Genomic DNA, 24,343 nt, shown 5'->3' with positions numbered 1-24,343 from the left:
ACCCACCTGTTCAGAAACATGGACTAAATCTTGCAACTCTTTACAATCAATACCAACTGCCAGAGCATCAACCTTAGACTTCAATTGCGAAAGGAGATAGTTTTGGTATTTCAACATGTGAAACTGGCAAGTCAGAGCCCTTATAGCAAGAGTGGAAGAAGTATAAACTTTCTTTCCCCATCTATCCAAGTCCCTAGCCTCCTTATCTGTAGGAACCGGATTCTTAACAACAGAAGCCTTAACACCCTTAGGCCCCTGGCTAACAGTTTCCGGGTCTGCCCTAGGACTTTTAAAAAGATACTTGTGAACGTCAGGCACCCTGTAATACCTATCCGGTTTAACAGGAGCAGGAGGCAAAGAATCAGGATTAAGAGAAGCCTCTGTAAAAACATCTTCCACTACATCCAAAACAGGAGGTATAGCCAAAGGCCTATGCTGGGGTAAAAACAGAAATTCCCTAAGCCTTTTCCTGGAATCAGAGAAGTCCTGACCTTCCCACTTAAAATGCTCCCTCATGGAATGAAGAGTTTCAGAAAAAGAAAAATCCTCAGGAGGAGTAGCAGAAAGAGTAGAATCATCCACATCAGAATCAGAATAAGGAGAGTACTCCTGCAAGTCTTCAGCCGAAGACTCTGAAACATCTGAAGCTTGCTCAAAACCCCTCAGCTCAGGCTCCACCCTAGGTCTCTTAGCAGGAGGGGGCATAGAACCCCTAATCAAAGTAATCAAATCTTCTGCCATTTTAAGCATATGCTTCTTGGGCATAGTACCTGAAGAGCTAGGGGTAACACCAACTGAAGCTAAACCTGGCCTGCCCCTGGGAGAAGCCTTAGTAACAGAAGGAGAGGGCCTAACCACCTTAGGAAGGGAGGGGAGTATAGTAACCTGAGAAGCCCCCTCAGCCTGACTTGCCTCCTGAGAGGCCACATCTTGCAATAATAAAGTCTAGTACCCTCTCAAGACATGTGCTTTCTGGGTGTGAGACTGAATACAGCAGCCCAGATGGCCTTTTTAACCCCGGACAAACAAAAGAGTCTATCCCTTTACTTCCATCAACTATCTCATCAGTCCGGGCTGACTGCAAGGACAGTCCTTCAAGCCTTAGGGTTCATGGCATCTTGTATTCTGGTGCTTCCCAATGCCAAACTGCATATGAGGAAGCTACAATGGTATCTCAAAAATGTATGGACACAGCACTGCCAGGATCTGGACACTGTCATTCCAATAATATCTTGCATTCAGAAGGAATTTTTGTGGTGGGCTCAGGAATGTCACTTAAACAAGGGACTCTCTGTGACCCGGCCAGAGGCAAGTCAGATTTTAACGACAGATGCCTCAGACAAAGCTTGGGGAGCTCATCTGAATGGAAAATGGATACAAAACAAGTGGCCTGTCAGACTACAACATCTACATATCAACATGAAGGAGATGTTAGCAGTCCAGTTTGCATTAATAGCTTTCAAGGAATTCCTTCTTCCAGGACAGGTGTTGATTCTAACAGACAACACAACTGTCATGTGGTACATCAACAAGCAAGGGGAACGATTCTTATCCTCTATGCAGGCAAACAATGATTTTGTGGGAGACTGCTCTCAGTTTACAGCTCAATCTTCAGGCAAGGTTTCTGCCAGGAGCACAGAACTCCTTAGCAGATGTGTTGAGCAGACTAATTATGGATCCCCACGAGTGGAAATTGGATCCTCATGTATTTCAGAAATTGACAGTGTCATGGGGAACTCCAGACATAGATCTGTTCGCTTCTCCACTAAACCATCAGCTGCCAAAGTTTTGCACAAAAAGGTTTCATCCCACAGCTTGGAAAGTGGATGCTCTTTCTTTCAATTGGAGCAATCTTCATGTGTATGCCTTTCCACCTCTGCCTCTACTCCCAAAGGTACTTCTGAAGGCCAGACAGGACAAGCCAAGGATGATTTTAATAGCTCCAGATTGGCCTCGACAGCACTGGTACCCATTACTGAGAAGTCTGGTACGGAAGCCTCCATGGCCTTTGCCTTCGATTCCACACCTGTTGTCACAGGAAGACAGCCATTTGCTCAATGTCAAACTTCACTCTCTTCACCTCACAGCCTGGCATATTCTGTTTTGAACCATAAAAGGTCTCAACTTCCACAACAAGTTTTGAATGTGATTTTGGAAGCTAGAAGGCCTAGTACAAGGAAAGTGTACGCAGATAAATGGAAGAGATTTTTATTTTGGAGTGCAGCAAAGGATTTTGATGTTTCTGAGCCTAATTTAAGTGTGGCTCTTCAATATCTTACTGAGTTACTGGACAAAGGTTTGTCCTTCTCTTCTATTAAAGTTCATGCTGCAGCAATTTCAGCTCACTATGATTGCACCCGCCATTGTTTTCTCATCCTTTGTTCAAGCAATTTCTCAGAGGGGCAAAGAATATCAGACCCCCACGAAGAGCTCCTACTCCTGCTTGGGATCTCAATTTTGTGTTGGAGAAACTCACTCTACAACCTTTTGAGCCTGCAGCTACTGCTGAGTTGAAATATTTATCATGGAAGACTGCTTTTTATTGGCCATTACCTCTGCAAGAAGGGTTTCTGAATTGCAGGCCCTTATGGCAGTTGAGCCTTTCTTGATTTTCCATAAGGATAGGGTATCATTACGTACTAATCCTTCCTTTATGCCTAAGGTGGTTTCTAGTGTGGCTTTAAACCAGACTATTCATTTGCCTACTTTTTATGCAAATCCCCAAAATAAAGGGGAAAAGATTTTGCACACTTTGGATGTACACAGGCAGTTGCGTTATTATTTGGACAGAACTAAAGGGTTCAGGCAGTCTCAGCAGTTGTTTGTTTCTTTTGCTTTGAGTTCTCAGGGCAAGCCTATGTCAAAACAAACTATTTCTAAGTGGATTGGGTTTTGCATTGCTTTCTGTTATTCCCATCATGGCAAGGAGGTTCCAGCTGGGATTAGGCCTCATTCCACTAGGGCTACTGCCACTTCCACAGCTTTTGAGGGGAGTGGCAACCAAGGATATTTTAGAGGCAGCTACTTGGAGTTCTGTGCATACCTTCTCTAGGCATTATCACCTGCCACTTTACTCTAAGTCCAGGGCTGGTTTTGCCACTGCGGTTTTGCAGGGCATTTTGGCAGCTCCTGCTTCCTTATAGTTAGCCATCCTCCCTTATCTCTGCTTTGGGATTCTACCCAAGTGTTAGGACTGCAGCAATGTGAGATGAAGAACATAGTACAGTTTTGTACCTACCATAAATGTAGATGTTCAAAGATCCACATTGCTGCAGTCCAATTTGCCCTCCCTCCTTCCCCTCTGTACTTGGAGGTGGTTGTGTGGGTTGGGTTGTACATATTGTGTGTATTATATCTATTGTACATATAGTTAATGCAAGGGTGGTTGGTTATTTGTTTGCTGTCTTTTGGTTTTGACCTTTCTTTTTAAGGTCTTCTGACATCTGGGGCAAGAAAAGACTGAGGATATGACGCCGGTCATGCGCATTTGTACCCTGACGTCCTGACGTCAGTTAAATGCGCCCTGACCGACGTCAGCCTTATACTTTGATATTCGGGCCGACCGTGGACAGCGGACTACCCCAAGTGTTAGGACTGCAGCAATGTGGATCTTCGAACATCTACATTTATGGTAGGTACAAAACTGTACTTTTTTCCTATGCAATTTGCTCCTACCATTTTCTAAAGATCCCAATTCCAGTTTTTTTGTCTCTGTTCCTATATTTACTACTTCTAGTAAAGTTGGTTTAGACTTTGATTTCCATTTTCTAGTAATTGCTTTTTTGGCAACCACCATAATTAGACTCAGCAAGGCCTTACTCTGTCTAGGCAAGAGAATTCTATGTCATAGCTAAAAAAAAATCATCTCCTTAGTTACACCAGTTTGTTCACCCGGTATCTCTGACAGAGCAGTCTGCAGGGAATCTTTAAAGTCTGCCAACTCATTACACTCCCAGGAAATATGTTCTCATTTACCTCTTTCTTTCCCCATCACACCTCCAACATTTGTTGTCTACTGAAGGAAAAATTCTTTACAATCTAGGTTGGGTATAAAAATACCTATGTAAACATTTCCAAAGATCCTAAATCTTCTGAACTTTGTTGTGTATTTGGGAGACGTACATAAAACCACCCATTGTGTGTTTGTCCATTGCTTATCCCATCTCTCTTCTCAATCCTTTCTAACCTCATTTGACTGATTCTTATAGTTAAAATGCAACGTTTTATATGCTCTACTGATTCTTTTTTTAATGGCACCTTCTGTTCTAGACTCTACTGTAATCTCTACCAGGGCTGGTCTTGCATTTAAGACCCACCTATTTCTTTCTCTTTGCCTAATGTCTGATATCAATCCTTGATAGGGAAGGCAGTCTCTAACCTGTGGTCCAAATATATCTGTGGTATCTCCCCATTCTATTACCTTTCCCTCGCTAGTTATTTGCTCCCAATATATTACTTCCTTTGCCATTTTTCTCCACTGCACAAGCAAAAACCTATAATTCAAAAGTAGAAAAGGATGATAATGAAAAAGGGGGGGAAGCTCAAGAAACAAGAAGAGACTGGTATTCTGGATGCAGATCTTAAAGGACAATAACAATAATCATACAGAATATTATATTCTTAAAGTAGCAGAAAGTATTCAAAGAACTAAGCCAACATGGGAATGGAAAAAGGAGATTCTGCCGATAAGGATGACTGCAATTAGGGCTACAGACAATAGGCAAGAGGGGGCTGGAATTTATTGGAGGAAACTGGCAAAAGAACCAAGGTATTGAGAGGAAATAACTAGAAAGGGAAAGGTATTAGAATGGGAAGATGCCAATAATTTATTCGGACTGCAGGTTACAGATTAACTTCCCTATCAAGGATTGATATCAGAGTATAGGCAAAGAGAAAGGAATATGTGGTTCCCGAATGAAAGGCCAGCACTAATCGAGTTTTTAGTAGAATCTAGAACAGAATCTGCTGTTAAAAAAGGAATAATTAGTAGAGCATATGAAATATTGCCTGATAACTATAAGAATTAATCAGAGGAGGTTAGAAAAGATTGGGAAGAGAGACTGAATAAGCAATTCACAAAGAAACAATGGGGGATATATGTATGTCTCCCAAATAAACAACAAAATCTAGATGATTTAGGATTTTTGCTTGGAAATGTTTACATAGGTATTTTTTTGCCCCAAGTAAACTTGTGATGGGGAAGAAAGAGGTAATTGGGAACATATTTTTTGTGAGTGTAATGAATTAGCAGATTTTAAAGATTCCCTGCAGTCTACTCTATCAGAGATACTGGGTGAGCAAATTGGTGCATCTAGAGAAATGATTTTTTCTGAGCTATGATACAGAATTGGAATTGCCTAGATAAATTAAGACCTTGCTGATTCTAGTTATGGTGGCCACCAAAAAAGTTAGTAGAAAATAGAAATCAAAGTCTAAACCAACTGTACTAGAAGCTGTGAATATGGAAACAAAGATAAAACAACTGGAACTGGGATCTTTAGAAAAGGGTAGGAACAAATTAGATAGGAATTAGTTTTAAAAGAAGGCAGGATTTGAATGAGCTATGTAATGTTTGACTGACTATGATTGGCTAGATTATAAATGATGTATACTTTTTGCAACTGAAATTGTCAATATGATGTCTTATTTATATAAATGTATGATTGCTTATGCTATAAGTGATTTAATAAAAATGTTTCTTTAAAAAAAAATTAAAAAAAGATATGAGAAAGAAGTAATAGTTTTTTTTTTGTTTTTTTTTAAGAGTTGACAAAGGTTAGGTGTTACAGAAAATGGGAATCTTAGGGAGCAAAAAGAGCAATTGCAGAGTGCTAAATTGAAAATAAGGCAGTATTTGGAAAAAATGCTTGAGATTAGGTTGCTGTTAAGCATTTATTTTGATAACTGTTCTATAATGCAGCTTAATGAGGTGATAAAGCATAGTGACATCTGTCCAAAACTGCTTCACTAAGAAAGTGCTAGATGCCTTGTCCTTGACAGCTGTAGCTCAGTCCTCACAAAAAAAAGTGCAAGCTGATAAGCCCCATCAAGAAGGAATACAGAGAAGTGGATGGCATTAGCCCAGTGTCTGATCAGAATAATAACTTAAATAGAAAGTAGAAAAAAAATCATAGCCAAATGTAAGGATTCTAGCACAGGAAAACTAGCCACAGATCCTCTAGAGATATTAGAGATATTTCAGAAATGTTATGAAAGTTTGTATAAAGTAGAGGGATGGAGAAAGGAAGAAAAGACTCAGATGGAAATATTTATGGAATACTTAATTATGCAAGGTTAGTTGACTCTGAGTCTGAATTGCTAAGATAAGAAGAGAAGAGAGAAAATGGTGATATGTAATCAGGAATTCTCCAAGAACAGATGGTATTCCTGCGGAAGTATGGAAGCTAGGAGGGAGGAAAGTGCTAAAAAGCTTGAAAGTTTTATTTGACTGTGTTTGAAAAAGGTGGGAGTAGATGAAGTACTACATCTTGAAAAAAGTTTTGATGGCTGTATTACCCAAACAGGTAAAGACTCTTCAGAACTGCTGTCATGTAAACCTATTACAATTTTAAACCATCATTATGAACTGTTTATAGCTATACTAGCTAAAAGAATGTCAAATATGTTATCAGCCTTGATAGATATGCATCAGTGTATTTTGTAGAGGGGAGGTAAAATGGTGGTAAAATTTAATGGAACTATGATGATCCAGAGGTAAGCAGAACATAATAAAACACCTCTGTTATTGTTGAGTCCTGATGCAAAGAAAGACTTTGATAATGACAGTTAATATTTTTAAGGTAGGGCAAGTGGTAGCATTTGCATTCTCTGAAGGAATAAGAGTTAATAAGGATGGTATGTGAAGAGTCAAAGGCAAGAATTAGGGTGACAGGGGTACCTTGAAAAGTGTTTTTGAACAGAGGAACTATGCAGGGATGTCCTGTTTCCCCACTGTTTGCTTTATATTTCAAGCCGTTGGCAAAGAAAATACAAGAGTCACAAATTCAGGGATATAATATTTATGGTACTCAAGAAAATATAGATTTATTTGCAGTTGATAATATTTTGTACTTTATACATCCAGAAAAAGGCATTTTGGTGGTGTGTGACATTCTATGATAGTTTCAGATCTTTTCAGGATACAAAAATGTACCGAGCTGATTGTTAACGTTAACTATACTGAGGCCAAAGCTATAGAAAACCTACTGGCTGGTAAATTCAGCTCCAACTTTTCCCCTTTTTCAGCAAGATATACCTGAAACTGTCTTGCCTCTAACTGTCAGACAAGACCATGTCCTTAAAGCACTATCAGAAACTAAACATACTTAATCAGTGGTCCTCCCAGTATCCCTGGATATGTCTTAAATAGAACAAAGCACAATTTAGTAACCTCCCTAATGACATAGTTCAACCTCCTCCTCCATACAGGTTTTGTACCAAGTGAGTGGAGAACAGCTACAGTCATTCTCTTGCATAAGGTAGTACCTTCCACAGACTTAGGCAATTACAGACCCAAAAGTCTGACCAGCTCCATATGCAAAGCGGTGGAAAGATGTACCCTGGAACTAATCAATACACACGTAGGGATCCTTCAAACTCTGGACCCATCGCAGTTTGGATTCATCAAGGGGATGTAATACTTACTCACACTGGTAGACTTTTTTGAAAAGGTCACCAGAGCAATGGATGAAGGTAAAATTGTACACACCGTGTACCTCAACCTAGTGAAAAACTTCTTACACAGCCCCCCCCCCCCCCCACTTAGGCATTGTAGAGAAGCTAAATAAACTGTGAACAAACCCCTACGTTACTCATTGACTTTCTAACTGACTCACCGATAGGATGTGGGAGATCAAAATAGGGGAAGCTACCTCTACAAAGAGACCAGCCACAAGTGACGTACCCCTGGGTTCAGTACTGGGACCTCTCCTGTTTGGCATCTAGTACTTTGAAGTAAAAGCTGATACCAAAGGGCTCTGGCTGATTAAGTTCACAGGTGGCTACAAGCTAGAAAACGGTTATTGAACCCCTAAATGACTTGGTCATTCTGCAGGAGGCTTTCTCCATCAACACTCTCAGAGCAAACCACATCTGTAGTGCTCTTTCCCGGCATGAAACCATACTGCTGTTCACTAATCATCACGTCCCTTCTTAACCTAGCTTCCACTACTTTCCTATATCTTCATGCTGTGACTGATCAATTTAATCTCTCTCTAGTTACTACAGCTCTGCACATCACCCTTATTCTTAAAAATCTGTACCAAAACACTTTTTCTCCATTCCTCAGACATCCTCTCACTTTCTAAGATTTCATTAAACAATCTGGTTAAAAACTCCACTGCCATTTCACCTGAACACCTCCATGCTTCCACAGGTATGTCATCTGGGCCAACAGCCTTTCCATTCTTCATTCTCTTCATAGCTATCCTTATTTCCTCCTTGCTAATCCATTGTACTTCATGATTCACTATCCCTGCATCATCCAACCTTCTCTCCCTCTCATTCTCTTCATTCATCAACCCCTCAAAGTACTCTTTCCATCTCCTCAACACACTCTCCTCACTTGTGAGCATGTTTCCCTCATTATCCTTTATCACCTTTACCTGCTGCACATTTTTCCTAGCTCAGCCCCTCTGTCTAGCCAATCAGTACAGGTCCTTTTCTCCTTCCTCAGTGTCCAACCTTTCATACAACTCTTCATATGCCTTATACTTAGCCTTCGCCACCTCTCTCTTTGCCATGCACCTCATCTCCTTATACTCCTGTCTAGTTTCTTCATCTCTCTGACAGTCTCATTTCTTCTTTGCCAACCTCTTTGCCTGTATACTCTTCTGTACTTCCTCATTCCACCAACATGTCTCCTTGTCGTCCTTCCTCTGTCCTGATGTGATACCAAGCACCTTTCTAGCCGTCTCCCTTACGAGCTCTGCTGTAGTTACCCAGCTATTTGGTAACTCTCCACTGCCACCCAGTGCCTGTCTTAACTCATCCCTAACTCCACCTCACAATTACCCTTTTTCAATTTCCACCATTTGATCCTTGGTGCTGCCCTCACACTCCTCCTCCTCTTCTTGATCACCAACGTCATCCTACAAACCACCATCCTATGCTGCCTAACTACACTTTCTCCGGTCACCACTTTACAGTCTCCAATCTCCTTCAAACTGGCCCTCCTACATAAGATATAATCCACCTGTGTGCATCTTCCTCCACTCTTGTATGTCACCCTATGGTCCTCCCTCTTGTTAAAATACGTATTCACCACAGCCATGTCCATCCTTTTCGCAAAATCCACTACCATCTGACCTTCTGCATTCCTTTGTTTAACACCATACCTACCCATCACTTCCTCATCCCCTCTGTTCCCTTCACCAACATTCCCATTGAAATCTGTTCCAGTCACCACTCTGTCACCTTTGGGTACAGTCATCACCAATTCACTCCAAAATTTTTCTTTCTCATCCATTGCACACCCAACTTGTGGAGCATATGCACTAACAACATTCATCATTACACCATCAATTTCCAGCTTCATAAACATCACTCTATCTGACACTCTTTTCACCTCCAAAACACTCTTCGCATACTGTTCCTTCAGAATAACTCCTACGCCATTTCTCCTCCCATCCACACCATGATAAAGCAATTTGAACCCACCTCCGATACACCTAGCCTTACTCCCCTTCCATCTGGTCTCTTGCACACACAATATACCAACCTTCCTTCTGTCCATCATATCAGCTAGCTCTCTCCCTATACCAGTCATACTGCCAACATTCAAAGTTCCGACCCTCACTACCACAGTCCTAGCCTTTCTCCTCTCTTCCTGCCTTCGGCCATGCCTTCCGCCTCTTCTCCTCCTTCGGCCAACAGTAGCCCAGTTTCTATTGCATGAAATTTTACCATTACATACTTTGAGCCCACTGTTGCATGAAGATGTTACTGTGTCATATCCTGTGCATTCATGCATTCAAAATGTTTGTAAATCTAAAGTTGTCTTTCTCTGCCTTGTAAAATTTGTCTTCTCTAAATATTTCTTGTATATCTGCATTTTGCCGTCATTCTGTCTGCACTGTAAATTGTTTGCTTTTCTAACTAGTGTGATGTCTCTGAATATTTGATGCACTAAATTTGCCTTATGGGCTTGGTTCTTGGCTGAATAGGTTCTGATGATAGGCCCCTACCGAGCAATCAAATGGCAGTAAATAAATAAAATAAATGTGTGAAGAAACTAAACAAGCACTAATACAAAAATGTAGAAACTGGTAGCGCTTGTTTGTCAATATGGATAGTAATATAGATGCAAGGAAAATGTTTTGGTCCCCTTAGTCTTGTATGCAGGTCAGGGTATATTTTTTCAGGCAGAGAAGTTGTGGATGATAGAATTATTTGGGAGGGGAAGAGGGCAAAAGATGTTTTGGGTAAGATGTTTCTGTCCATAGAACAAGCTGGTTTAGGGTTAGTTGATTTGAAAGAGTATTTTAGAACTACACATTTAAGATTAATAACTCAAGCAGAATGCTATAAATCTAAGTGGAAAAGAATGATGGAGAAATTGGGGGATGAGTTACAAGACTTGTGGAGAGACTAGGATTTTGGATGCAAGTGAATGTGGAAAATAATAACCACACAAAATATTGCATTCATAAAGTGGAAGAAAAATATTCTAAGAACTAAGCTGTCGCAGGATTGGTTAAAGTAGGTTTAACCAAAGGTATGTAAGCAAGTAGGAGGTATAGAAATAGGTAAAGGGGGTGAATTCGAATTTACTGGAGAAAATTAGCAAAGGAACCAAGGTTTTGGTAGTAAATACCTTGAGAGAGAAAGTAAGAGTGGGATGAAGTTAAGCAGACATCTTTAGAAGTTAGAGACTGCCTTCATTGGGAATTGATAGCTTTGTACAGACAAAAAGAGATGGTTAGAGAAGTGCTAAGTGAAAAAACAGATCTAGTACAATTTTAGTGAATATAGAAGTTGCTGTTGAAAGGGGATATTTAGCAAGGTGTATAAAATGTTGCACAGTAACTATAAAAATCAAGTCAGGGAAATTAGAAAAGATTGTGACAAGACAATTGAAAGGCAATTTACAAAGGAACAATAGGAGTGCATTTATAGGGCTGCCAAGTATATACAATAAAACCCAAAAGGTTTATAATTTTTGCCTAGAAGTGTTTGCATGGGTATTTCCATACCTCAAGTAGACTTCAGAGGATTTTCCATTGGTAGATAGCATATGCAGGTGTATGAGGGGGAAGAGAGAGGTAATTGAGAACATTTTTTTTTATTTTTTGGTATGTAATAATTTGACAACTTTTAAAATTACTCTTATTTAGGATAAACAGAAATGTATTCAACAGAAATGTTGGGCGAACAATATTGCATCTGAATTACCTAGACATACATAGTAAGGCCTTACTAAGTTTAATGTTCTTGGCTATCAAAAAAGCAATTACTGAAAATGGAAATCAAAATGTATTCTCTGTGTAAAGGCAGATGTTCTTCATTCCACATTGCTGCAGTCCTAACCATTGGGTAGTCCGCTGTCCAGTCGGCCCGAATACCAAAGTATATGGCTGACGTCGGTCAAGGCGCATTAGACTGACGTCAGTACGTCAGGGTACTAATGCGCATGACCGACGCCATATCTTCAGTCTTTTTTGCCGCATGGTCCGATGCAGAAGCAGTTCTTGCGAGTGCAGGTTGGCGTTCTGAAATATTTCCGAAGTCGGAGTTTCAGACCGAATCAAAGTTGGCTAAGTACCCCGTTGGGGAGCATTTTGGTTTTTTCTTGCCTCAGTATTTAACCGGATGTCAGAAAAAGTGAATAACTGTATTTCTTGTGGGAAACAGATACCTCATAGGGATTACCATACTCTGTGTATACCTTGTTTAGGGCCTGAGCACGACGTTGTTGGTTGCCGCTCTTGTGCTAGATTTAATAAACGCACTATTAAGAGAAGGTTAGACTGTGCCAGGTTAGTGTTTGGGAAGCGTTGTAATTACAAAATGCCGTCGGATGCTCCGGCGCCGCTTCGCCTAAGAAGCGCAAAGACAAAACAGCGAAGCCTAGGGTTGATGAACCGGCAGTCCCGGACGTCGGTTCTTTAGAAGGCTCTGTGGAGCCAGAGGTTTTGCCAGGAGTTTCTTTGGAGTCTCAGGCAGACACTTTATTGTTACAGGATGTGCCCTCTCAGGAGGTAGGCCAGGCTGAGGGGCTTCTCAGGTAACTGTTCTTCCCTCTGTTCCCAAGTTAGTTAGAGCTTCTCCTACTGTTGCCAAAACTTCTTTCAGAGGTAGGCCAAGTTCAGCTACAGTGGGGTTTCTCCTAGCACTTCAGGTTCTGTGCCTAAGAAACATATGCTTAAAATGGCAGAAGATTTAATTACTATGATTAGAGGCTCTATGGCCCCTCCTGATAAGAGGCCTAGGGTGGAACCTGAGTTTGACAGTTTGGAACAGTATTCAGAGGCTTCGGAGTCTTCTGCGGAAGAATTACAGGACTTTCCTCCTTATTCTGATTCTGATGTGGATGATTCCACACCTACAGCTTCTCCTCCTGAGGATTTCTCATTTTCAGAAACTCTGCATTCCATGAGGGAACACTTTAAATGGGAAGGCCAAGATTACTCTGATTCCAGGAAAAGGCTTAGGGAATTCTTATTTTTACCACAACATAGGCCCTTAGCTATACCTCCTGTGTTGAATGTGGTGGAAGATGTTTTGCAGAGGCTTCCCTGAACGCTGACTGTCTGCCTCCTGCTCCTGTTAAACCTGATAGCTACTATAGGGTGCCCGAAGCTCATAAGTATTTGTTTAAGAGTCCTAGGGCGGACCCAGAAACTGTTTCTCAGGGGCCTAAAGGTGTTAAGGCCTCTGTGGTTAAAAATCCTGTTCCCACTGATAAAGAGGCAAGGGCTTTGGATAGGTGGGGAAAGAAAGTGTATACTTCTTCCACTCTAGCCATGAGAGCGTTGAATTGTCAGTTTCACATGCTAAAATATCAAAATTATCTCCTTTCACAATTGAAATCTAAGGTGGATGCTTTGGCGGAAGGTATAGAGTGTAAAGAGTTGCTGGATTTACTTCATGTGTCTGAACAAGTGGGTAAGCATTCTTTGCAATGTGGTTTTGATGCTGTGCAGGCCTCCTCGAGGGTGGCTGCCACTAGTTCTGTTCTTCGCAGGCATGCCTGGTTGAGGGATCAGAATTTAGCTGAGCATGTTAAGACAAGGATTTTGGATGCTCCTTTACAGTCTGATGTGTTGTTTGGTTCGCCTGTGGAAGCAGTCCTGAAGAAAATGGAGGACAAAGCTAAGTCTATGCAAACTGTTAAAGATTTTTGCAGGTGCAGCCACCAAGTTTAGTAGAAATTGGCCTACTAAGGGATGGACATATCCTGCGTATGATTCCCAGTCTAGGGGTAGGTCTAGACGTGGTAGGGGCAGAGCTCAAGGTTCTTTTAGGCCTAGATCAGGGAGTTCACCTGCTCAGACTTCTGGTGAGGGCAGGGGTCAGTCCTTTCGTAAACAGACCCAATGACCTGCCTTTTCAGCTGCCAGTAGATTCCCGTCTGGCAGCTCCTTTGGGAGGAAGACTGTCTCTTTTCAAAGAAAATTGGGATTTAATTACTCAAGACAGATGGGTGTTGGATATCATTCACCACGGTTACAGGTTTTATTTCCATACATTGCCCCCTTTCAAAGGCATGCCAGACGTTCCTCCTACACAAAGGAAAGAGGCTCACAAGCAAATTTCTCTGTTACTCCAAATAGGGGCCATTCAGTCAGTCCCTGTATCGAAAGGGGCCTAGGATTTTATTCTCGCCTGTTCCTAGTACCAAAGAAGGGGAACACGTGGAGACCAATTTTGGATTTATCTATCCTCAACACTTATCTGGACATTCCCAAGTTCAAGATGTTGACGTTACAACAGCTTTTACCTCTGCTGGGCAAAGACCACTGGATGGTAACTTTAGATCTCAAGGAAGCTTACCTTCATGTGCCTATAAGACTAAGTTGCAGGAAGTATCTGCGTTTTCGAGCTGGAAATTCTCATTATCAGTTCTCTGCATTGCCCTTTGGCTTATCTACTGCGCCCAGAGTATTCACAAAGGTTCTGGCTCCGGTGATAGCTTACTTCAGACTAAAAGGAATTCAAATCTATCCTTACTTGGACGACTGCCTGATTCTGGCTCAAGAAAAGGAGGACCTTCTACAACATCTGGAATATGTTATAGCAGTGCTAAGATACCTAGGGTATTCTGTGAACGAAATAAAGTCCAGTCTAGTACCCTCTCAAGACATGTGCTTTCTGGGTGTGAGACTGAATACAGCAGCCCAGATGGCCTTTTTAACCCCGGACAAACAACAGAGTCTATCCCTTTACTTTCATCAACTATCTCATCAGTCCGTGCTGACTGCAAGGACAGTCCTTCAAGCATTAGGGTTCATGGCATCTTGTATTCTGGTGCTTCCCAATGCCAAACTGCATATGAGGAAGCTGCAATGGTATCTCAAAAATGTATGGACACAGCACTGCCAGGATTTGGACACTGTCATTCAAATAATACCTTGCATTCAAAAGGAATTTTTGTGGTGGGCTCAGGAATGTCACCTAAACAAGGGACTCTCTGTGACCCGGCCAGAGGCGAGTCAGATTCTAACGACAGATGCCTCAGACATTGCTTGGGGAGCTCATCTAAATGGAAAGTGGATACAAGACAAGTGGCCTGCCAGACTACAGCATCTACATATCAACATGAAAGAGATGTTAGCAGTCCAGTTTGCATTAATGGCTTTCAAGGAGTTACTTCTTCCAGGGCAGGTGTTGATTCTAACAGACAACACAACTGTCATGTGGTACATCAACAAGCAAGGGGGAACACATTCTTACCCATTGTGCAGGCAAGCAATGATTTTATGGGAGACTGCGCTCAGCTTGCAACTAACTTTTCAGGCAAGGTTTCTGCCGGGAGCACAGAACTCCATAGCAGATGTGTTAAGCAGACAAATCATGGATCCCCACGAGTGGAAACTGGATCTTCATGTATTTCAAAGGTTGACAGTGTCCTGGGGAACTCCAGACATAGATCTGTTCGCTTCTCCACTAAACCACCAGCTGCCAAAGTTTTGCACAAAGAGGTTACATCACACAGCTTGGAAAGTGGATGCTCTTTCTTTCAGTTGGAAAAATCTTCATGTGTATGCGTTTCCACCTCTGCCTCTTCTTCCAAAGGTGCTTCTAAAGGTCAGACAAGACAAGCCAAGGATGATTTTAATAGCTCCAGATTGGCCTCGGCAGCACTGGTACCCATTACTGAGGAGTCTAGTAAAGAAGCCTCCATGGCCTTTACCCTTGATTCCACACCTTTTGTCTCAGAGAGAAGGCCACCTGCTCAATGTCAAGCTTCGTTCTCTTCATCTAACAGCATGGCATATTCTGTTTTGAGAGACAGCCGGTCTCAACTTCCTCAACAAGTTTTAAATGTGATTATGGAAGCTAGAAGACCTAGTACACGGAAAGTGTATGCAGAAAAATGGAAGAGATTTTTATTTTGGAGTGCAGCAAGGAATTTGGATATTTCTGAGCCTAATTTGAGTGTGGCTCTTCAATATCTTACTGAGTTATTGGACAAAGGTTTGTCCTTCTCTTCCATTAAGATTCATGCTGCAGCAATTTCAGCTCACTATGATTGTGACCCACCATTGTTTTCGCATCTTTTGTTCAAGCAGTTTCTCAGAGGGGCAAAGAATATAAGACCCCCACGTAGAGCTCCTACTCCTGCTTGGGATCTCAATTTTGTGTTGGAAAAACTTACTCTACAACCTTTTGAGCCTCAGGTACTGCTGATTTAAAATATTTGTCATGGAAGACTGCTTTTTTGTTGGCTATTACTTCTGCAAGAAGGGTTTCTGAGTTGCAGGCCCTTATGGCAGTAGAGCCCTTTCTGATTTTCCATAAGGATAGGGTATCATTACGCACTAATCCTTCCTTTATGCCCAAGGTGGTTTCTAGTGTGGCTTTAAACCAAACTATTCATTTGCCTACTTTCTATGCAGATCCCCAAAATAAAGGGGAAAAGATTTTGCACACTTTAGATGTACATAGGCAGTTGCGTTATTATTTAAGCAGGACTAAGGATTTCAGGCAGTCTCAGCAGTTGTTTGTTTCTTTTGCTTTGAGTTCTCAGGGCAAGCCTGTGTCTAAGCAAACTATTTCTAAGTGGATTGGGTTTTGCATTTCTTTTTGTTATTCCCATCATGGCAAGGAGATTCCAGCTGGGATTCGGCCTCATTCCACTAGGGCTACTGCCACTTCAACAGCATTTTTAAGGGGGGTGGCAACTAAGGATATTTTAGAGGCAGCTACTTGGAGTTCAGTGCATACTTTCTCTAAGCATTACCACCTTCCTCTCTACTCTAAATCTAGGGCTGGTTTTGCCACAGCCATTTTGCAAGGCATGTTGGCAGCTCCTGCTTCTTTATGATTTGCCAGCCTCCCTTACCTCTGCTTTGGGATTCTACCCAATGGTTAGGACTGCAGCAATGTGGAATGAAGAACATAGTACAGTTTTGTACCTACCATAAATGTAGATGTTCGAGGATCCACATTGCTGCAGTCCAATTTACCCTCCGCCTTCCCTCTGTGTTTAGGGGTGGTGGTGTGAGTTGCTGTATATTATTGTACATCTGTATATATATATATATATATATATATATATATATATATATATATATATATATTGTATATAAGTTTGGTGCAGGGCTTTTTGGTGTTTTGGTTTGGGCCTTGTTTTTTTAGGGTCTTCTGACATCTGGGGCAAGAAAAGACTGAAGATATGGCGTCGGTCATGCGCATTAGTACCCTGACGTACTGACGTCAGTCTAATGCGCCTTGACCGACGTCAGCCATATACTTTGGTATTCGGGCCGACTGGACAGCGGACTACCCAATGGTTAGGACTGCAGCAATGTGGATCCTCGAACATCTACATTTATGGTAGGTACAAAACTGTACTTTATGGATATTGTAAAGAAAATAGAAGAACTAGAGGTGGGATCCTTACACAAGGGAAGGAGCAAATTTCATAGAAATAAATGGAATTTGTGCAGTACACAGAGTAATGTTCAGGAGGTTTAAGGCAAGATACAAACTGAACAACTTATGTAAAATTGTAACAGTGGAGCAAATGAGATTTTTTTTAAAAAAGAAAATACTTGTGTACTGCATGTTAGTAAAAATGGAAATTGATATTGCAATTTTACTTTAGTGTTTGTAATCCCATGTTATGGTTTAAAATGTGATGATTTAGTAAAGGTGGTAAAATATATGCTGTTATATACACACACACACACACACACACACACACACAGTTCTGTTTTCCACCTTAGAATAAGATTTTTAAAAGAAGTGAATAAACAAACCAGGTAATTATCATGGGGAAACTTTAGATTTTTGTCTGAGTGTTAGTCTTGAGTGAGGAGAGAGAAAAAATATGCAGTATTTGTAAAACAGTCTTAAATCCCAGTTTGTGTTAGTTGTAGTTATCTTTCTTCTTTTTTTTTCTCTCTGTTTTGCTTGTTTTTCAGCATGAGAACATGATAACTGCATCTGTGGAAGTTGTAGGGGCTGCATGCAGGCATCTTTGCTGGTCTGCTTACCTTTTCCACCTCAGGTACTTTCTACATGTTCTGCAGACTTCACAGATGAACCAGAAGTTGGCTGTCAGGTAACATGACTTTTGATTTCATTGTTTCATTCTTTTATTTAAAATGAAAGGATTTTTTGAAATGCTGTTTCACTGTATATTGCTGTAATTCTTGTATCAAATGTATTCTTCTAGGGCTGTGTCCCCTGTCTGACCTGCATACACCCCCTGACATCCAGCTTAGCACTGTTGGATGCCTTTTCACTTAGGCATCAGCACATCTGCCTTAAAAAGGGGGGATATCTGCCTGTGCCATTGCCGTTTTTTACTTGCCTCAGTTCATAAGATTGATATAGGTTCATAGGTGTTTACTAGGCTGACGACCACAAGGGCCTTTTTAAGCCTAGCCATGCATCCCAAATCTCTGACAAGTTCTGCTACCCTTGATAAGTGTGAGCATGGACCTGGGAGATGAACCATTTACAGGTTACTTGTGTCCATTAGAGACATAGGTGCCAAACCAGGGGTGAAGTTCCGATTTCCCATTCAGTTGTCCAAGTTGCACTTGAATTGGGTTAGGGACGAGCTCTGCTTCACATGGATAAGGGAGCCTGTTCCATAGACTGGGTAATCTCTATATCTAAAAGCATTGTCAGTCTGTTAGTTTGGTATGGCTTCCCAGAGTCAGCATGTAGGTACCAAACTGAGGGAACTCGTATTGTTTCTTTTGTGCATTCTTTTTTGACAAAGGAGTTTTTTTGGGAATTAGCAGCACTAAATGTCAGTAGCTACTAAGCAGAATAGTTGCAATACCTGCACAAAACAAACACCGCACACATTTTTAAAGTCAGTGTTTGATCTTTCTGGGGACAGGGAAAGACATTGCTTCATGTCCCCAGTGCTCCCATCTTAGTATGAATATGATAAAGCAGACAGTGATCTCTCTCCACATCTGCTTCAGTAAGGAAAAGCTGGATGGCTTAAACAGGACTGTCATGGGTGAGATCCCACCAAAAAAATGCAAGCTTATCAAGACGGAATACGATGAAGTGGATGACATTAGCCCAGAATCTGGTCAGGTCATGTGCTTTTGCCAACTGCCCAAACCCCCCCCCCCAGCACCTATTTTTATCAAAGCCTCTGGTTTTGGCCATCTGAATGCCACCACATTCCCAGATGAAATGTTCTCCCTGATTAAAACACATCTCTGAAGGTCTTTGGTCCCGTTGCTTCTGTTGGAATTACCAAGGGGAGGGCCATACTCCCTCTGTGCACGAGTATATCCACAAAGCCATAACAGAGGTCCAGGCAACCCTTCAAATCCTGAGGCCTATGAAGTAGTTGCATCTCCTAAAACCAGGGCAGGTTCATTCAAATTTTTGGATATCTGACATTTTGCAGCAACCTTTACTGGGTGGGTCCGCTAACCTCAACCCTTCCTGGGGCTTCCCTTAAGGTTAGGAAGCAGGCCAAGGATTATGTCTTGTTTCTTAAAACCCTGCACTTTTTCATAAAAACATCATGAGTTCTTGTTCAGCAAATTTAAAGGGATCCTTCCCCCACTGAGGATTCTGATTCCTCTGACTCTAGCTAGTTATGGATTCCTGTACCTGTATGAAAAGCTTACTGCTGATCCAACTGCATTGTCTGTTGTTACTAGCAGGCTATCAGCTCTGTATTCAGATGACCCCCCCCCCCCCCCCCACCACCACCGATAAGGAAAGTAACTACTTAGCCAACTTTGGAATAAAGTCCATATTTCTACTGTTATGGCCTTCAGAACCCTGAACTGTCAAACAGGTGTGTTAAAGTACCAGGAAGGCATTCCTGTGAGCATGAGGATAAGACCCCAAGAGAGAAAATGCTATACTTATGCCATCTCACCTCTCAGATAGGCAGGTATTCTCAGTTATGTGGCTATGATGCAGTGGTTGCATCATGCTGGGTGGCATACACTGGTTCAGTCATTAAAAGCCATTCCTTGTTGAAAACTAGGCCCTTGTTTATTGTTGTCAAACCACAACTCCTTGATGCACCTTCAAAAAAGAGGTGATCTTTGCACACAGACCCCACAATAAGGATTTAAGAGACTGGAGGAGAAGGGAAAAACAAGAAGTCTGTAAAATTTGTTTCATGCCCTTGTGCCTAGGCACAATCATTACTCTATCAAGAGTTGGCCTTTCTATCTGGTGACAGGAAAAAAGAGGACACCAAAAGGGTAAGAAATGCCAGTGTGACAGGAAATGGCAAGCAGATAAGAAAGGGAAACCTATGGGCTCTTAGGGTCAAAAATCTAAGAGGGAGTTTTAGTTCCTTTAGTTTTATATACAGGACAGGCATATTTTTATCATTCAGAGAAATTGTGGACAGTAATTAAGAGTTGAAGGAATCTACCGGGGTAGGAAAAGGGGCAAGAGTTAAGTGGGATGAGTTGATCCTTCCAGAAGAACAAAGTGGTTTAGGATTACCTGATCAGAAAATATATTTTAGAGCTACACAGTTAAGACCCCTATATAAGGAGAAGGTTATAATTCAAATTGGAAAGAGATGATGAAGGGGGGGGGCAGGAAATGAGAGAGTGGGATTTTGGAGAATAATAACACCCATACGGAATATCATAAAATAACAAAGTATTATAAGAACTAAGCCAGCGTGAGAATAGACAAAGGCAATTTTGCAAATAGATGACTGCACGTAGGGGCAGAAAATAGGCAGGCGGGGCCTGGAATTTACTGGGAAAAAGAGGCAAAGAAACCAGAATATTGGGAGAAAATTACTAGAGATGGAAAGATGATAGAGTGGGATGAGTCCAAGAAGATATTTGGACTACAGGCTAGAGACTGCTTTCACTACCAGGGATTGATATCAGAGTGCAGGCTTAGATAAATGGGTAGGGGAATCCTAAGTGAAAAACTTGTTCTGGTAGAGTTTTAGGTTGACTAGAGCAGAGGTTTCAGTTAAAAAATGAATTAGTAGAGCACATGGCATACTACATGATAACTGTGTCAATCAGAGGAGGTTAGAAAAGACTGGAGAGAGAGACTGGAAAAGCAATTTACAGTGGGACCACATATGTATGGCTCCCAAGTATGCAACAAAATCAAGAAGGTTTAGGATTTTTGATTGAAACTGTTTGCGTAAATGTTTGTATACCCCAGGCAGACTTTAAAGAATTTTGCCTCAGTTAGATAGCAAATGTTGAAAGTGTGATGGGGAAGAAAGAAGTAACTGTGAATATATATTTCGGGAGTGTAATGAGTTGGCAGACTTTAAAAATTTCCTTCAGAGTGTCAGAAATATTGGGTGAGTAAATGGCTGTAACTACAGTAAAATGATTGTTTTGAGCTGGGACACAGGATCTGATTTGGCTAGACATAGTAGGTCTTGTGTTTAATTCTCTTGACTGCCAAAAAAGCAATCACCCGAAAATGGAAATCAAAGTCTAAACCAACTGTACTTCGTGTATTGAATATTGCAAAAGCGATAAAAGATTTGGAAGAGGGATCTTCAGAAAAAAAGGAGTAAATTACATAACATAGAGGTAAATGTAAATTGTGGGAACAATATTTGCAGAATAATGTTGAGGAGTAAGAGTCAATTTTAAGGGATGGCAGGAACTGAGCAATTTTTATTATGGTGGACTTATGATAGTTCTAAAGAAAACATACGTGATGTACAATGTATGTAAATGAAAAAAAAGTTATGATTTGTTTTCTGTTAATATATGATTGCCTACTCATTAAATAATTTAGTAAAGGTGTTTAAAAAAGAATCTAAGGAGGAGAAGGTATGACTCATCCTTGTTCCTCCTCTTTTACCACTGAGATCATACCCTCAACCCACCCAGCCTCCTTCAAGCCTCCTTCCTCCCCCACAAATACTTAGACATTTGGTGGCCACCATTGTTTCTTTTTAAAATAGTGTGGGGAAAAATTGCACAAGACAAGTGGGTTCTGAAAATGTTATAGCCCATTTGCAGATTCCAGTTATTAAAAAAAAACAAAAAACTGAAGTTTTCAAATATATCAACAGTTCTCAGGGGAGAAATATGTGTACTTCAACCTTTGCTACAAGACCTTTTGCTGTAGGCTGCAGTAAAAAGAGCATCAGAACAGCAAGGCACGGGCTTCTATTCAGGACTGTTTCTAGTTGCAAGAAAACTAGAACCATGGGGCCTCATAGTTCATGATGATATTTTGCAAGCCCTTTTGCCTCAAGCCTTCATTGTCACTGTGAAGCAGAAAAATGTTTACCTAGCCTGGCCCCATGGCACAGATGGTTGGAGCATTGACTGCAGCCCAGGTAACCAAGGTTTGATTATTGGCCTCAGCACTGGAGGAGCCAGGCAGAGAGTGAAATATGTTAATGAGCGTGGCCCACTCACCTCTTATGGTGGGTGGTTGCATGCACTCAGAAGCTTATTGGATAGGTGCAGTTACCCTGGTGGTGATTGGGAAGCCACTTCACATGCTCCTGTGTTGGGGCAAAGCTGCTTGAGGGGAATGCCCCTTATGGAGGTGAGGGGATATCCCTCAAAGTCAGCCCATAGCATGTCCCCCTTTCTAAGTCGAGTGCATGTGGAATGTTAAGGCTGCAGAAGTAGAAAAAAACATGACCCACTCCTGATGGCTGCCTAAGTGATAGCCCTTTCCAGTCAACCCTTGCCCAATGATGGAGAATGAAAGTGACAGTTAACTAAGCGGAGGCTGACTGGCAAGCAGTGGGAACAGAGTGAGCTAAAAAAATGGCATTCTTTCACATACTCCCAACTGCAGATGACAGGTGTTTCCACAGATCTGATGCAGGAGGCTGCCACTTCCATTTCCCTCCCTTGAACTTTGGTAAATCTTTTGACCCAAAACAAGCAGTCATTCATACACTCCACCATGAGGACTCTGATGCTGACAACATGGATAATTGAGTTCTTATTCCCTTTTAGTCACATTTTCTCTGTGAATGTGCAGATATGCCAGACTGAGGCAAAAAATAAATAAATAAATGCCAGAGAATCTTAGCTATATGGATGAGAGTCTGCCTTTAGTCCCAAAGAAGGTGTCAAGAAAGACCCATCACAGATTTCGGTGTCCACAATCCACAAGTATTGGTCATATATTCAAAGATCAGGGCTGACTTTTTCCTCTATGAAGGTGCATGTCTTGACCATTTCAGCCTGTTTCCCTTGGGTTCCTCTCTCTCCCCTCCCACCTTGTTGCTGAAAAAAAAAAATCTGTAAACATCCTGAAGGGGGTCCTACATTTGAGCCACACAACTACCACCCAGAAGGAATTTATTACACCATTGAACTTCACCTACATCTTTGAGAAGCTGATGTTATACCCCACTTTGAGCCAGCATCTTCTGCATCACATTCTTGACCTACAAGACGGTCTTCCATCGGGTCTTACTTCTGCCACAAGGATTTCAGAACTTCATTCCCTCACATGTAGAGAACTTTTTCTAGTCTTTCACAATGACAGGGTCAATCTACACACCAACCTTTCTTTCATATCCAGTATAGTAATAAAGTTGTTGTTTAATCAGGCTGTTCATCTACTGGTTTTTTATCTTAACCAACCACCACCAAGAACAGAAGGGGAAAGGATTCTATAGTACCTTGATGAGCTTAGGAAGTCTAGAGTCTACCTGGACAGGACAGAAGACAGCAGGAAAACAGAGCAGTTGTTTCCTTTGCCAAATGAAAAGGAGGAGGATATCTATGAAGCCAGACACTGTCTAAATTGTTAGTCCGATGTCCTTCATGGATGCATCTGCAGTCATAACAAGTGGGTTGTCCTGTCGTCAGGCAGCCCTGCAGTCGGCCGGATTCCAAAGTCTGGGTCCGGCTTCGGCTGATGTCGCACTCCACCCGACGTCATCTCTGCTGGTCTTCGGGTATAAAAGCATCAGCCGACGCCATTTTCCCCAGTCTTTCTTGCCGCGTGGCGCCCGAAGCAGAAGCTGTTCGCAAGTGCCGGTCGGTCGGATCCAGAGATTACTTCTACCGAATACTACTTGAAGACTTCTAAAGCTAAGTACCCGTTGGGGACTCTTTCTTGCCTCAGCCGATGTCAGAAAAAGTTAACAATTGTTTAACCTGTGGGAAACAAATACCTCATAAAGATTTCCACTCTTACTGTCTGCCTTGTTTAGGCCCAGCCCACGACGTAGCAACCTGTTCGCCTGTGCCTCTTTCAACCGACGACGCTTAGGCGCCGGTCGGAGTTTGCAGAACAGTTTTTCGGTACTGATTTTGCGTACATTATGTCGTCGGATTCTCCGACTACCCCCAAAAAACGCAAAGATAAAGACCGACACTCGCGGTCCGCGGTTTCGGCCGAAACCACGGCAAAGCAAACCGCGAGTGTTTCGGGTTTCGCCGAAACCGAGAAAACTGCTCAAAGTACAGCTGAACCTATTCTTACAACTGAGGCCCCTGCTACAATTCTTGAATCGACCTCAGAAATTTTACCCACTACGGTGACTGACTTATCAGATACCATCCCCTTGGATGTCTCTACCCCAGCACGTGGTGCTGCTAGGCCTCCAGCAGCCATGTCCATTAAGGCCTTCGCCAGGGCTAAAGCAGCCAAGACTACTAAATCAGTGCCTGTTAAACCCCCCTCATCCAGGCCCTCTTCTAGTTCTCAAATGCTTTCTTTGGCAGAAGATTTAATTTCCTTAATTAGAGGATCTCAA

The 24,343-nt window shown here is 41.8% G+C and overlaps 1 protein-coding gene across 1 annotated transcript in view; it reads left to right on the top strand.

Moving 5' to 3' along the window:
* UTP20 (UTP20 small subunit processome component) overlaps positions 1 to 24,343 on the top strand; it is a gene marked incomplete in the record, with an annotated part of 2,478,305 nt that overhangs the window by 1,889,817 nt on the left and 564,145 nt on the right. The window contains 1 exon segment of the mRNA XM_044087776.1: positions 17,589 to 17,728. Within this exon segment, the coding sequence (XP_043943711.1) occupies positions 17,589 to 17,728 (140 nt within the window).

The sequence above is a fragment of the Protopterus annectens genome, chromosome 11.part0 (assembly GCF_019279795.1).
Source record: "Protopterus annectens isolate FY-2018-M chromosome 11.part0, PAN1.0, whole genome shotgun sequence".
Classification (NCBI taxonomy): Eukaryota; Metazoa; Chordata; order Ceratodontiformes; family Protopteridae; genus Protopterus; species Protopterus annectens.
Note: the sequence above shows the minus strand (reverse complement) of the source record. Positions and strands in the feature narration are given on the sequence as shown.